This window comes from Propithecus coquereli, unplaced genomic scaffold, assembly GCF_000956105.1.
Source record: "Propithecus coquereli isolate 6110/MARCELLA unplaced genomic scaffold, Pcoq_1.0 Scaffold189, whole genome shotgun sequence".
NCBI classification, from domain to species: Eukaryota; Metazoa; Chordata; class Mammalia; order Primates; family Indriidae; genus Propithecus; species Propithecus coquereli.
In genome coordinates this window covers 180,170-194,317 of record NW_012143745.1, presented here as the reverse complement: position 1 = coordinate 194,317, position 14,148 = coordinate 180,170, and the positions used below count along the sequence as shown (strand labels likewise).

At 40.7% G+C, this 14,148-nt stretch overlaps 1 protein-coding gene across 1 annotated transcript in view; it reads right to left on the bottom strand.

Moving 5' to 3' along the window:
• The window catches only part of SLC16A10 (solute carrier family 16 (aromatic amino acid transporter), member 10), a 127,641-nt gene extending 116,675 nt beyond the window's left edge, over positions 1–10,966 (bottom strand). Inside the window, exon 1 of the mRNA XM_012642833.1 lies at positions 10,382–10,966. Coding sequence (XP_012498287.1) covers positions 10,382–10,724 — 343 coding nt within the window. The 5' untranslated portion in view covers positions 10,725–10,966. The remainder of the gene's footprint in view (positions 1–10,381) is intronic.
• Positions 10,967–14,148: the final 3,182 nt, after the last annotated feature.

Here is a 14,148-nt window from a genome sequence, read left to right as displayed (position 1 = left end):
CTGTGGGAGTGAGTAAAAAAGACAAATAACTATAGATAAACCAAATCCCTCTCCAAATAATTACAGATTCAAAACCAATAAAATGGAACTCATTATAATTTCTTTACTTAGATTCAAGTAGATTTCTATGGAAGATTTCACATTTCTGGGGAAAGTTCAGTCTTCAGTCTTACTGAGCAGCATTTACAGACACAAGTTTATTGAAAGAAATGATAAATTCTCATATTTTTTAAAGAATTTTCCAGGTGACCCTTCAATAGACTGATCTAAAATTTAAATCATTTAAAAGCGTTACTTTAAATCTTTTAGTTTAAATGAACATTTAAAACAACCATTTTTTACACAGGCAAAGACCCTCTGAGGTGTTTTCCCCCAGAGGTCAGCAATAAAATGTGTAAAAAATAATCTATTTACCTTTGCCCCCTATACAAGTAGCCTGTGCACCAGAAACACATAAGAACCACCAAAACAAGGTTTTAGGTTAGAAATTATTTATCAATTCTAGACTTAATGTTTCCTATATAATTATGCATAAAAACACAAATGTAAGTCTATTATCTCTTTTATCTGACCCTTATTTATAGGTCATACCCCTCCCCTCAAAAAAAGAAAAAAAAAATCAATAAGAATTTAATGTGTAATCTCTGGCTGGGGCTCAGGTGTTAATACCACATGATCTAGATCTTAACAATTGTGAATCTGATATTAAATGTCTCTGTTTTGATCCAAAAATCAAAATATGGCAAAGAATCTGATCTTATTTAAAATCATGTCCTAAAAAAATAAAATAAAATCATGTCCTTTTTCCAGTTCCAGCCTATTCCACAATGAATATTTTTCTCTGAGTAGAAAGAGACAAAACATAGCACCTACACCTAAAACTTCATACATCTATCATTTATTCCTACGAAACAGCTTATTCTTAGGGCAAGTTTACTATTACAGTCATTAATAACTACATGGTTGGGAGTATTGCTGTCAAAGTTCGAGTGTTACATTACTATGGGACAACAATGGCAACTTTCTGCCCCATAGGCACTAAAACATCAATTAACTTTGTGGAATGTCTTATTTAAACAACCACTGACAAATGTGAATCCTTTGAGATGCTGCCCTTTGAAACTGCAACATGAAGTCAAAACTAATAAAAAGGATAATTAAGTAAGATTAAAAGATTTTTACTAATAAAAATAGTCACCAGACTAACCCACTCCACTTGGCATTAATACTTACCTACCCAGAAAAGTCAATAAATATCTCCACTTAATGAGTAAGTGGTTTTCTATTTTCATAAAACATATCTCAGAATTGGTTTTTGGATCCAATCTAAGTGTATCACAAAAATAAATTTTGGACCACTGCTCATACCTGTAATCCTAGCACTCTGGGAGGCCCAGAAAGGAGGATCACTTGAGCCCAGGAGTTTGAGGTTGCAGTTAGCTATGATGAAGCCACTGCACTCTACCTGGGGTGACGGAGTGAGACTCTGTGTCAAACAAACGAACAAAGGAACAAACAAACAAACAAATAAATAAATAAATTTTGGCTTTCTGAACACATGCAGAACACTGCTGATGCAACTTACTTTTTAGCAAAAATCAGGTACTAACTGAACTGCAGACCAATATACCTTCCCCTGAATTTTATCCATTTATTTATTTATTTTATTTTATTTTTTTGAGATGGAGTCTTGCACTGTTGTCCCAGGTAGAGTGCAGTGGAGTCATCATAGCTCACTGCAACCTCAAACTCCTGGGTTCAAGCAATCCTCCTGCCTCAGGCTCCCAAATAGCTGGGACTACAGGAGTGTGCCATGGATGCCTGGCTAATTTTTCTTTTTTTAGTAGAGATGGGGTCTTGCTCTTATTCAGGCTGGTCTCAAACTCCTGACCTTAAGCAATCCTCCCACCTCAGCCTCCAAGAGTGCGAGGATTATAGGTGTGACTCACCACACCTGGCCTATCCCTTAATTTAACCACGGGCCTTTCATTTAGATTTAACTATCTACAGCATATCTTTAATTGAATTTAAAACTCTTCAGTGAGGGATTCTCAAGTGGGGGACTGGAGGAGAAGGCAGCACAGTTCTCCTCACTAAGAGGAACACATCAGAAGCTCCAGAGAAGTGTGTCTGTCCTGGTGGACCTGTGTCAGAACAAGAGTTAAGATGATTCCAAGTAGGTCAAAGGGCACCCAGCACCAAAGAACGAAAGCGGCCCTTGAGGCCCACTGGGATGAGAAAAAGGAATCCAGGAGGAGTAAAGATAAAGTCTGGGAAAACACTTGCCAGAGACAAAACTTCTCAGAGATAAAGTTCAAGAACAATGTTAGGCATACCAGAAGGCAGGTAGAGGAAAAGGCAAACAAAGGGAGAGTTGGAGGCCCTTGGAAAAATCCCCTCTATGGGAACTGAAGTCCTTGACTGCCACCAAGAAATGATTTTTATGTCTTCTTTCCAAAGATGGACTGTATATCACAATGACAGAGGTAAACGTGTAATATCTGCTGTAAATTCTCTATCTTAAAAATCCTTTTGGTTAAAAAAAAAGAAGTTCCAGAGAGGCACATTTAGTAATTAAAAAAAAAAAAAAAAGCACTAAATATTATAATTTTGTACTTACAAAAAAAGAAAAAGAATCCTAATTGTTTCCATAAACACAACTAAAAGTAAAGCTTGACAAAATCTTGCCTGATGGATAAACAGAAGCATGGCTTTATCTTCCGAATATTAGGGATGCTCATTCACGAGAAAGGTACACTACCCTTGGATGTGTGCATCAAAATTTTCAAGGACCATGAGATTTTTCTGTTTATCAAGAGAGAATAAAGGGAGTTAGAAACATTGCTTTGGTCCACATAAATTATTTCAAATCTGTATTTCATACTTACCCTCATAATTAAAAATTTGTGAAATTAAAAAAAAAAGACTTCTGATTTGGGAATAAGGCAAGTCATCTCCTCAGCTCCTTATTCCTAGTTCCTATATGCAAGGTGAGGAATTACTTTTGCTGTTAATGAAGGCACTTTAGCAAGGAAGGTATGATCGTGCACATTTGGCATACGTATGTCTGAAAGCACTGCTTTCTTCCACTACCGCAGTCTCTCATAGGCTATCTCACTTGTGTGGTCGGTTTGCGTAGTTTCCAGGTGTGCTGGAGTTGCCCGATCAGAATCTCTGCCAATAAAAACACCCCCAGTCCCTGCGTGGGTGGCACCCGGCTAGGCAAGTGCTCAGAACTGCAGTGAGCTCTTTGAGTTATGTTTGGGGTTTAGTTTGTTTTTGTTAAGGTTTGTTTAATTTGAATACAAGATTAGATTTCTGGCTGGGCTGTGATAACTCTAAATAGAATTCTTTTCCAAAAATGACTTCACAGGATTTGTGATGACTTGAGTCATCATAGGAGATGCTATTGAGGTTCTAGAGAACATGCAAGTAAATATGCAGGAAATAGTTTCAAGGGGGAAAAAAGGTAAGATTCTACTTTCAGGACAACTTTGACAAAAGTACAAATTTTTACCCCGCCAAAAAGATGCTCTGAAGTTCAACCTAATGGATGTAAACACTGATATTATGTGGCCCAAACCTAAACTGTACAAGTTGCAACTTCCTTATCTATAAACAGAGGTTATGACACACTACAAGGCTATTCTAAAAAATAAAGTAATGCACATGAAAGCACTTTCTTTATGGTAAAGGACTATAAAATTATCACTTAAATATGGATTATCTTAAAAATGTCTTTCACAGAATGCTACGTTAAAATAGGTTGAAATTGGGTTCTCTGTCTTCTACTTTAAGCATAATTCATAACTCATTTGAATTCATTCTCAAAGCAAACTCCAAAATGCAGCTACCTCCAACATTCCAAATACATCAAATATGTAACAACAATTGCATAAAATCATCATTTGTGTCCCAGGCTTGTGACATAAGGAATAAAATGTGCAACCATTTCATCGGAATCTTACAAGGACTAACAACCACAATGAAGAGAGGAATGGCACACGTAAAGGCACAAAGGTAGCAAGGTAAATTTGGGCAAGTGCAAGGCCTTCAGCTCTGCTGGAGCACAAAGACCAAGAAGGGACAGGGGTGAGAGGCCAGGCTAGAGGGTCAGGCAAGGGCCAGAGCATGCAGACCTTTGGAGTGCGGAATCTGATGCTTTCCTAAAAGTAATGAGTGTCACTGATGACATTAAACAGAAAAATTATATAGTCCAATATGTTAGAAAAATGACTCAGGTGTATAACTGAGGACAAGTAGATCTATTAAGGAGCTATGACAATAATGGTGGCCAAAAGTAATGAAGGCATGAATTAAGACACAACAGTGAAGGAAAAGAAGGATTGATTCATGAAGCATTAAGGAGGTAAATACAAAGGACTTAGATTTAATAAAACAGGTAAGGAAGGGGGAGAAATAATAAGTTAAGATAAATTCCAAGTTTCTGACTTAAGCAACCAGAGATGTCATACATTGAGAAAATTCAGGAGAGATATGGATTCAGAAGGAAGGTTGTATGGGGAGGTTGTATGGGATGGCTAAAATATCAGATCACTTTAGTTGAGTATGATGTACCTGTGTACCCAAATAGAACTGTCCAGAAATAGTAAATATGGGTATTGAACACAGAAAAGTGATTTGGAAATAACCACCCAAAGATAGCACAGGTCATATGAGGAAGACAGGAAAAGTGAAGCAAGTACATGGCCAGGGAATGGGCCTCAAGGAATTGCAACATGGGTTCAACATGGTCGCATGTAAGAATCTGTAGCAAGGCCAGTCATGGTGACTCATGTCTGTAATCCTAGCACTCTGGGAAGTCGAGGTGGGAGGATTGCTTGAGCTCAGGGGTTCGAGACCAGCCTGAGCAAGAGCAAGACCCTGTCTCTACTATAAATAGAAAGAAATTAGCCAAACAACTAAAAATAGAAAAAAAAAATTAGCCAGGCACGGTGGCGCATGCCTGTAGTCCCAGCTACCTGGGAGGCTGAGGCAGGAGGATGGCTTGAGCCCAGGAGTTTGAGGTTGCTGTGAGCTAGGCTGATACCATGGCACTCTAGCCAGGGCAACAGAGTAAGAGCAAATCACAACAAGAGCACAGAGTACCATTTGTTCTAAAAGACACTTCAGTACCTCTCTTGAAATAATTCTGTTATGCTTCTAGTTTTAGCTAAATGAATTCTTTCGGCAGTGAATTTTCATGATAAAACACCATAGGTTGGGAAGGATAGTAAGAGGAGTTTAAAAAAAAATAGGAATACTCATATTGTTATAATTAATTAGAATTCACTATACACTATTCACTATTCACTCTTGCTCTGAATCCAGAAACTTTCTGGAAATGGAGTATGAAGGGCTCACACCCTACTCACTTCTTTTTCTTTTTTGAGACAGGGCCTTGCTCTGTCTCCTGGGCTACAGTGCAGTGGCATCTTCATAGCTCACTACAGCCTCAAACTCCTGGGCTCGAGTGATCCTCCTGCCTGCGAAGTAGCTGGGACTACAGGCTCTCATCAACACACCAAGCTAATTTTTCTATTTTTGGTAGAGACAGGGTCTCACTCTTGCTCAAGCTGGCCCCTAACTCCTGGCCTCAAGCGATCCTCCCGCCCCTGCCTCCCAAAGTACTAGGGTTACAGACATGAGCCACCATACAAGCCTCATTTCTTTATTATTCCAAAATTCTGGAACCATTTTTGTGGTCTACTGACTTATTTTAGCAGGCAGTTTCGATGAGTTTATTGTCATAAGTGAGTTCTCTTAGCTTTTCCACCTCTCTTCCAATGCAAATCACAATCAGGTATTTTTCTTATAGTGAAAGATACATAGGACCATGAATCAGATTATTTGTTTACTGTAACCAGCTCAACAAAGCACTGTTACTAAAAATTTTCCTTTTCTGCCCTGATCTTGGTTGAAACAGAATAAATAAATAATAAAATAAAATAAAAACTTTCCTAAGATACAGAAATAATTATACAGGCATCTTTTCCCACCAAACGAAACAAAACTACTTAGCATAAAGGCAAGACATAGCAGTTAACTTCTAAACTATAGCCAAAATCTCATAAAATTTAGAGATAGCATACAACTGCATTATATAGATATCAGTATAACTGTAAATGTGACAACTTGGGGACTGGGTGGGGGAACAAACCTTCAGGAAGCACAGACTGACTTGAAGTTTCAGAAGGGCTCATAAGATATATCGAGAGGTGCTGCAAGATCATTTATCCCTAAATGCTATTGAAAATCCTACTTTGTGATTGTATCTTCCTAAAGAGCAATCTGTCTCCATAGAGGGAAGGTGGAGTTGCCTTAAAGATTATATCCAAAGAGTCTTCCTTTTAGGATCTTTTTGATAGTCCACTTTTAAACTACTGAATTTTTAATATCTTGATTTACACTTTAAATATCCAACAGAAAAGTGCAGTGTGAAATGTTTCCCAAACTTAACCACAGACCTCCACTTTCAAGAAAGGCTATTAAAGAACACATCTGGGGAATTACCGGAAGAAATAACGGTCTTCTTGACCAAGTCTCTCGACCACGAAGACATAATTTCTTCAAAAAGATATCATTAACTATCCTAAATACTGACTCTGAAAACATACTTAAATAGATATTTTTCTAAAATGGTAACTTTATGTACCAAAAAAATAGATTTTTTTAAGTTTTAAATACATATTTTTTAAAAGTCAATATACCATTAAAATATTTTTCTTTCTTCATGAAGAAAGTGGATAATTAAAGGAGATTAATACTCTAGCAAGATCCCAGAGAGTATCCATGGCAGTGCATCAAGAAGATAAAAACTCTAGACTCTTTATCAGTCCCATGGGTTTTCCAATATCCAGCAGAGCTAAAGCTGCAACTTCTAGGGAAAAACAATGTTCCAGGTTAGTTATAGTATCTGTTTCAGTTTTTCCAAAAACATCTGATTCCCCTCCACCCAGGCGAGAAGGATGTATGAGGCATACCTCTGAGTGCCATGCCATCAGCAGCTGGGTACCATAATGGGGCTGTGATGTCATCAGCATTTTTTTTTCTTTTTAGAGACAGGGTCTCACTCTGTCTTCCAGGCTGGTATGCAGTGGCACAGTCATAGCTTACTGCAGTCGTTTTTTGTTTTTGTTTTCTGACTGCACCTTGAACTCCTGGGTTTAAGTGATCCTGCTGCCTCAGCCTCCCAAGTAGCTGGGACTTTGCACACACACTAAAATACCTGGCTAATTTTTCCTATTTTTTGTAGAGATGGGGGTTTTGCTGTGTTGCCCAGGCTGGTCTGGAATTCCTGGCCTGAAGAGATCCTCCTTCCTTTTCCTCCCAAAATGCTGGGATTACAGTCATGAGCCACCCATCTGGCTGATGACAGACTTTATGAAATGCCTCCGTGTGTGTGTCTGTGTGTACACAGAGGGAAAGAGAAATGGGGGGGTGGGTAGAGGAAAAGAGGAGGGGAGAGAAAGGAGTGACAGCGATCTCACCAGTAAGTGGCTTAAAGACTATCTTGTAAGCATTTTTTCATAGCTAAGGCTAAATCTACTTTCTTTCTCAGCCCTTAAAATTTTTCAGTCATATATGTATTACCTAGTGCCCAAGTGATGGCTATTGTTCAATCCAGCTCCTGTGTTATATAGGACCATTACAAGTGCATAGGGTCCTTGTGTAAGAATCAGACCAAGAGCACCCAGATCACAGGCTAGTTCTCAGTGCCCACTTAGCCTTGAGTAGGGTACCCTTGGGTACCATGTACAGCAGTCATGAAGAGTGGTACAAATATCTTTATACATTTAACTAGCATATCTGTACAATTGCTTATATGATGCACACCCACACATACTGAAACATGACTGAAAGAGTTGTCAAGGACTGAACTGAGTAAATGGAGAAAGATACTCATCAAAACTGAAAACAGGAAGTTTCAAAGAATTCAAAAGAAAAACCAGGTTCTTTTCCTTTCTCTCACCTTCACCTACCCAGTATTGGGATATTGTTGCTAGTTGGAACTTTAGGGACAAATAATAGGTAGAGGCTTCTATACTGCAAAATTCTGATCCCTCACAAAGCTATGGTCTCTCTTCAGCAGTTGGTCGCTCTCTCCTCAATTTCCCTCAAAAAAAAGAAGAAGAAGAAGAAAGAAGAAAAAAAAAAAAGGAGGAGGAGGAGCAAGAGGAAGAGGAGGAGGAAAGAGAGGGTGGGGAATAAAAAACATCACTGAAAGGCCGGGCGCGGTGGCTCACGCCTATAATCCTAGCTCTCTGGGAGGCCGAGGCGGGCAGATTGTTTGAGCTCAGGAGTTCAAAACCAGCCTGAGCAAGAGTGAGACCCCATCTCTACTAAAATTAGAAAGAAATTAATTGGACAACTAAAAATATATAGAAAAAATTAGCTGGGCATGGTGGCGCATGCCTGTAGTCCCAGCTACTTGGGAGGCTGAGGCAGGAGGATCGCTTGAGCCCAGGAGTTTGAGGTTGCTGGGAGCTAGGCTGACGCCACGGTACTCTAGCCCAGGCAACACAGTGAGACTCTGTCTCAAAAAAAAAAAAAAAAAAATCACTGAAGAAAAAAAAAAAACTCCACAGACACTAACAGATCTACTCATCTGAATTTGCAAAAACAGTAGTAAACAAAAGACTGTGGCTGTTTTGACTGCATTAAAAATCTGTAATCCCAGGCAGGAATATGCTAAATGCTGGAACTAGTCTTACAATGTTAACTCTGTCAATTCTGCTTCTTCCTGGAGCTTTTCCCTCCCAGATACCCAATACTCACATAGAAAAGAAAGAAAATTATTTTTGCTTACCATTGTACATGCATTTCTCTCCTATTAAACTCTACAATGATTGCCTTCCTTAAAAGGAAGGACATGTTATTACATTTTTAATATTTTTGTACCTAGCCCTTTGACCTGCATAACATAGCAGCTTCAATAGCTATTTAAGGTACAAAAATTCCAGGTTAAATATGGTACCTTATTCACATGCACAAGGAGACATGTACAAGAATATTCATTGCAGCATTGTTTATAAGAAGTTCAGAAGCAATCTAAATGTCCATTAAAGGGAGAATGCACAAATAAAGTACACTATATTCAAACAAAGGAAAACCATATTCATTAAAAATAGAAAGATTTTGAGCTGCCAGCTCACACTGAGGTATTATATGAATAAGTAACAAACATGATGCAGAATAAAAGAAAAGCAAGTTGTAGAATGATACAAATAGTATAATATTATTTATATAAGGGCTTTAAACTCTCAACATTAACCAGAATTATTTATGCTTAGAATTTGTTATTACAGTCCTGTTTATTCCTTGTATGCACACTAAAGACCTAAGGAATATTTGCTCTAAAAATAATAGAAAATCAAGGTTGAAAAAAAAAGTCTATTAATCATATAAAGTGTCCCCAAATGGCAGTGAGAGAGCCTGATTTAGTAATGGAAATCACTTAGCAGCCCTTGAAGTCAGATGATATGTGTTCTATCTCCATTCTACTACTCACCACGACACTTTATTTCACTGAGCTTCAGTTTTCTCACTTAAATGGGGTTGAGAGTGCCCACATCGTAGGATGAAGTCAAATAATTTATGTTAAAGTGTTATACACAAAGGTCTTAGACTTGTTTCTTGCCTAATCAGCCAAGATGTCATACAATAACGCTTTACAAGGAGGAAAACGCTGAATCTGCACCTTTTGCATCTACTTTACTATATGGTTAAAAAAAAAAAGTCAAAGAACACAATAGGAAGGGGCAGCCCCTCATCTTCATTGTCCCCAATTCCCTAGTTTGGCTGCCACCTATGTTTTCTATATTTAGCACAGAGTGCAAAAAAAAAAAAAAAAGAAAGAAAGAAAGAAAGAAAAACAACAAAAAAACCAGACACAAAACCGTGGTTTTTGGAGGGCTCCCTTCATAACTCCCCGTGACCCTGGTATAAATCTCCCATCCCGCCAAACTCCTGCCTCCCGCCAACAGGCACACACGCTCTGCAGCCCAGGAGGCAGCTGAACACCACAGTGCGAAGTCGTCGGCATTAGAAAGTTCTGAGGTTCTGTTTGTTTTCAAACATTAATAGAAAAGGCTACTGAGGACTGTTAGCGCCTACTCCGCAGAGAAACGAGGAAGACCTTGACAACTAAGTTCTGCTACTTGCTTCCAAACACACAGTGCCTGCATCTGGATTCCATACAAAGACAGGCATGCCAAGGCCGCAGGAGCGGCAGGCTCTCTTTGCAACAGGACAGACCCAGCGCTCACACCCTCCGGCACACGGGGACCCACCGACGCTGACGCACACCGCACACGCGTGATGCGCTCGGGGGCCCCATTCCCGTCCCCCTGGGCTGGCCTCGGCGGCCGCCGCACCTCACCTGTCTTGAAGACCATCTTGTCATCGTCTTTGGAGCCGAAGGTCTCCAGCATGGACACGAACAGCACCCCGCAGGCGTTCTGGATGCCGAACACCGACCCGTTGCACCACATGGCCGCCAGCATCACCAGCCAGCCCCAGCCGCCCTCGGGAGGCTCGGGAGGCTCACTGAGCTCCGCGTCCGCTGGCCCCGCCAGCTCCACCTCCACCTTCTCGGAGGCCGCCTCGGGGCCGTCTGAGGGGCCGGGACCGGGCAGCTCTGCTGCCCCCATGGGCGCGGGACCGAGGGGCTGCGCCTCACCTGTCCCCCGCGCGGCGGCGGGCTCCTCCTGGGAGGGCACCATGGCCCAAGCCGCCCCCCTCGGGCGCCAGAGGAGCGCGAGGGGCGCGAGCGAGGGGCGCGAGGTCCCAGCGGGCTCACGGAGGAGCTGCCGAGAGCCGGGCAGGCTGTTGAGGCCGAGGCGAGAGCGGCGAAGCCCGGGACGGGAGGGCCGCGCACGGCGTGGGGGCGGCCGCAAGGACAGCGGCGACGCGCGAGCGCCTCAGGGATCCAGACCGGAGCCTCACAATCCACAGCCCCGCACCCCTGACTGGGCCCGCGACCCGCGGCCGGTTCTTAAAAGCGCCCCCCGCCCGGCCAGCTGGGGGCGTGGCCGGCAGCGGGACGTGCCCCCAGAGCCTCCAGATGATTGGCCCGCGGGGAGCGGAGGCGGCCCGCAGGCGCGCGGCGCCAGGTGCCAGCGGCTGGCGGTGTCTATGAAGTTCCCCCAAATGGCAGTGAGAGAGCCTGATTTAGTCATGGAAATCACTTAGCAGCCCTGGAAGTCAGATGATATGTGCTCTATCTCCTCCTACCCGGAGAGGGTCACGGATGTGTAGGTCACCCCGCCTCAGAGTATTAACCGAAGGAGCGCCTCTCCTGCAAGGTGCGGGCTGGGTGGGCCTTAGCCTCAACTCACTGACACAGCATCACAACCAAACCAAAACTCTTGCTTTTGTTTCTGTTTTATTTTTTGGCATTCACCTCTCAGTACTAATTATAATATATCAGATACATTATGCCACCTGCCTACTCAAAAAGGAAGTCGGAAGGATCAGAGGGCTTGTTTAATTACTTCAGTTCCGTTCTCCTGCATTCATATACAATTTCCTATGAATACTTGGCACATTGAAGATGCTCATTTTGGAAGACACAGACTGCAATTCCAAAGTCTTCAACCAAAGAACATTTCTGACAGACAGCTAGAAAACATTACTTTTCAACTACAGTTCGATTATTTTCACTTTAAACAAAAGCTAGGTCGGGGATGGTGGCTCACGCCTGTAATCCCAGCGCTTTGGGAGGCTGAGGCAAGAGGATCACTTGAGATGGGGAGTTTGAGACCAGCCTGGGCAACATAGCAAGACCCTGTCTTTACCAAAAAAAAAAAATTTTTTTTTAATTAGCTAGGCCTGGTGGCAGGTGCCTGTAGTTCCAGCTACTCAAGAGGCTGAGGCGGGAGGATCCCTTATGCTCAGGAGTTCAAAATTACATTAATACTATTACATTAATGCAAGGTTACATCATACATACTATGATCATGCCACAGAGCAACAGAGAGAAGCCCTGTCTCTAAATAAACAAAAACAAAAACCTGCATTCAACTCTTCTGTCTCCCTGAAGCATGTAAAAGAAAGGAAGAGTAATTTATTATGCAATATTGAGGATGCTTTTTAATTTCTCAGTTATTCAAATTCTTCACTTCAAAGTCAAAATATGCTAGTTTCTTTATGTGCCCACCACTGTGATGGAGTACACAGATTGAGTGGGATTGATCCACGTTTCTCTATCAGTTCATAAGCTGGCAGGAAAAACAATCCTGGGATAGAATAAGAGGTTCGGATGGTAAGAGCTATAATACATGTACAAAGAGAGAGGTGGAATGGAGCCATTAAATTCTCTTCAAAAACACTAGAGAAGTGATTCTATAACAAGTAGTCTTTGAGCAGAGCCCTGACTCATACACAGGACTTCAGTGAGCAAAGATAGGACAATAGTATTCTATGTAGAGAAAATAGCATGAACTAAGGAAAGCAAGGTGTGCTTTCCAAACAGCGAACATAGCTCAAGTGTAATAAATATGCCTTGGGGATGGGGTTAGAATAGCAAACTAAGGAATAGTCACACAAGTGCACAAAAACGAATGTACAAGGATGTTACCCCAGTATTGTTGGAAATAAGAAAAAACTGGAAGCAAAAATGTACATTAGTAAAGGGTTAATTAAATACATACTTTATAATCTCTAAAAGTTACGATGGTCACCTGTATTTACAGACTTTGAAAGTTAGCCACAACATATTAATTATTGGGCAAAGAAAGCACATCAAAAAAACATATATGGATAAAGTATAACCCAAAATATAAAATAAATATTCATGAGCCAATACTGCTATAAGTAAATGATTAAGTAAATAAACAGGAGGTGGGGGAGAGAATAGACAAATCTCTCCTGCAGAAGAATTTCCAATAATTTATGTAGCTACTCCACCCTCAAGGTGTGAAGTACAATGCTTCACTCTGTAAGTGTGAGTATGCAGAGTGACTTCCTTCCAAAGAGTACGGTACGGAAAAGGGGAAAAGGAGCAACTTTAGAGTGCAGAAACTGACAAACAGTACCTCAGCCAGGTGATCAAATATGTATCCCTGATACGATGCAATGAAAATGGTACTTTACCTCTCTGGTCTTTCCCCTGAAACCCATAACCCCAGGCTAACCATCAGAAAAACATTAAACAAATCTCAATCTACATTCTACAAAGTACCTGATAAGTACTGCGCGACACTGTCAAGGTCATCAAAAACAAGGAAAGTCAGAAACTGTCACAGTGAGAGGAGCCTAAGGAGACGTGACGACTAAACGTAACGTGGTAACCGGGAAGGGTTTCTAGAGCAGAAAAAGAACATCAGGTAAAAACTAAGGAAATCTGAATAACGTGTGGACTTTAGTTAATAACAATGTATCAATATTGGTTTATTAATTATAACAAATGTGACATACTAACATAAAATGTTACTAACAGGAGAAATTGGATGAGAGGATATGGGCACTCTCCCTAATATCTTTGTAATTTTTCTACAAATCAAAAACTGTTTTTAAAAAGTTTATTTTTAAAAAGAGCATGTATCTAATGATCCCCTTCTTGTAAAAATAGATATGCGTATGTACATAACAATGTATTAAACACTATAAAGTTTATTTTTAAAGCTTCACTTTGTATATAATTGTTATACACTCATCCGTTGGTATTCGTGGGGGATTGGTTCCAGAATCTTCCTTGGCTACCAAATCCACAGATGTTTAGGATCCTGATATAAAATGCCCTAATGTTTGCATATAATCTAAGCACATCCTCCCAGAATCTTTAAATCATCTCTAGATTACTTATAATACCATGTAAATGCTATGTAAATAGTTGGTATACTGTATTGTTCAGTGAATGACAAGAAAAAAAGTCTGTACATGTTCAGTACAGACACAATTTTTTGCCAAATGTTTTTGATCCGCTGCTGGTTGAATCCATGGATGTGGATTCTGTGGATACACACACTGAGACTATGAAATATTTTTAAATATACAGTTCATTCTCAACATTCTTTCCTATTTATGCGTCAACATTATTTCTAAGCATTATGAAGTGTACCCTATCTTCAGATTAAAGTGTGACTTCTCAGAGGGGATTAATTTAGGAAGAGCTCTGATTTAAAGGATTAAAAAGTTAATGCCCAC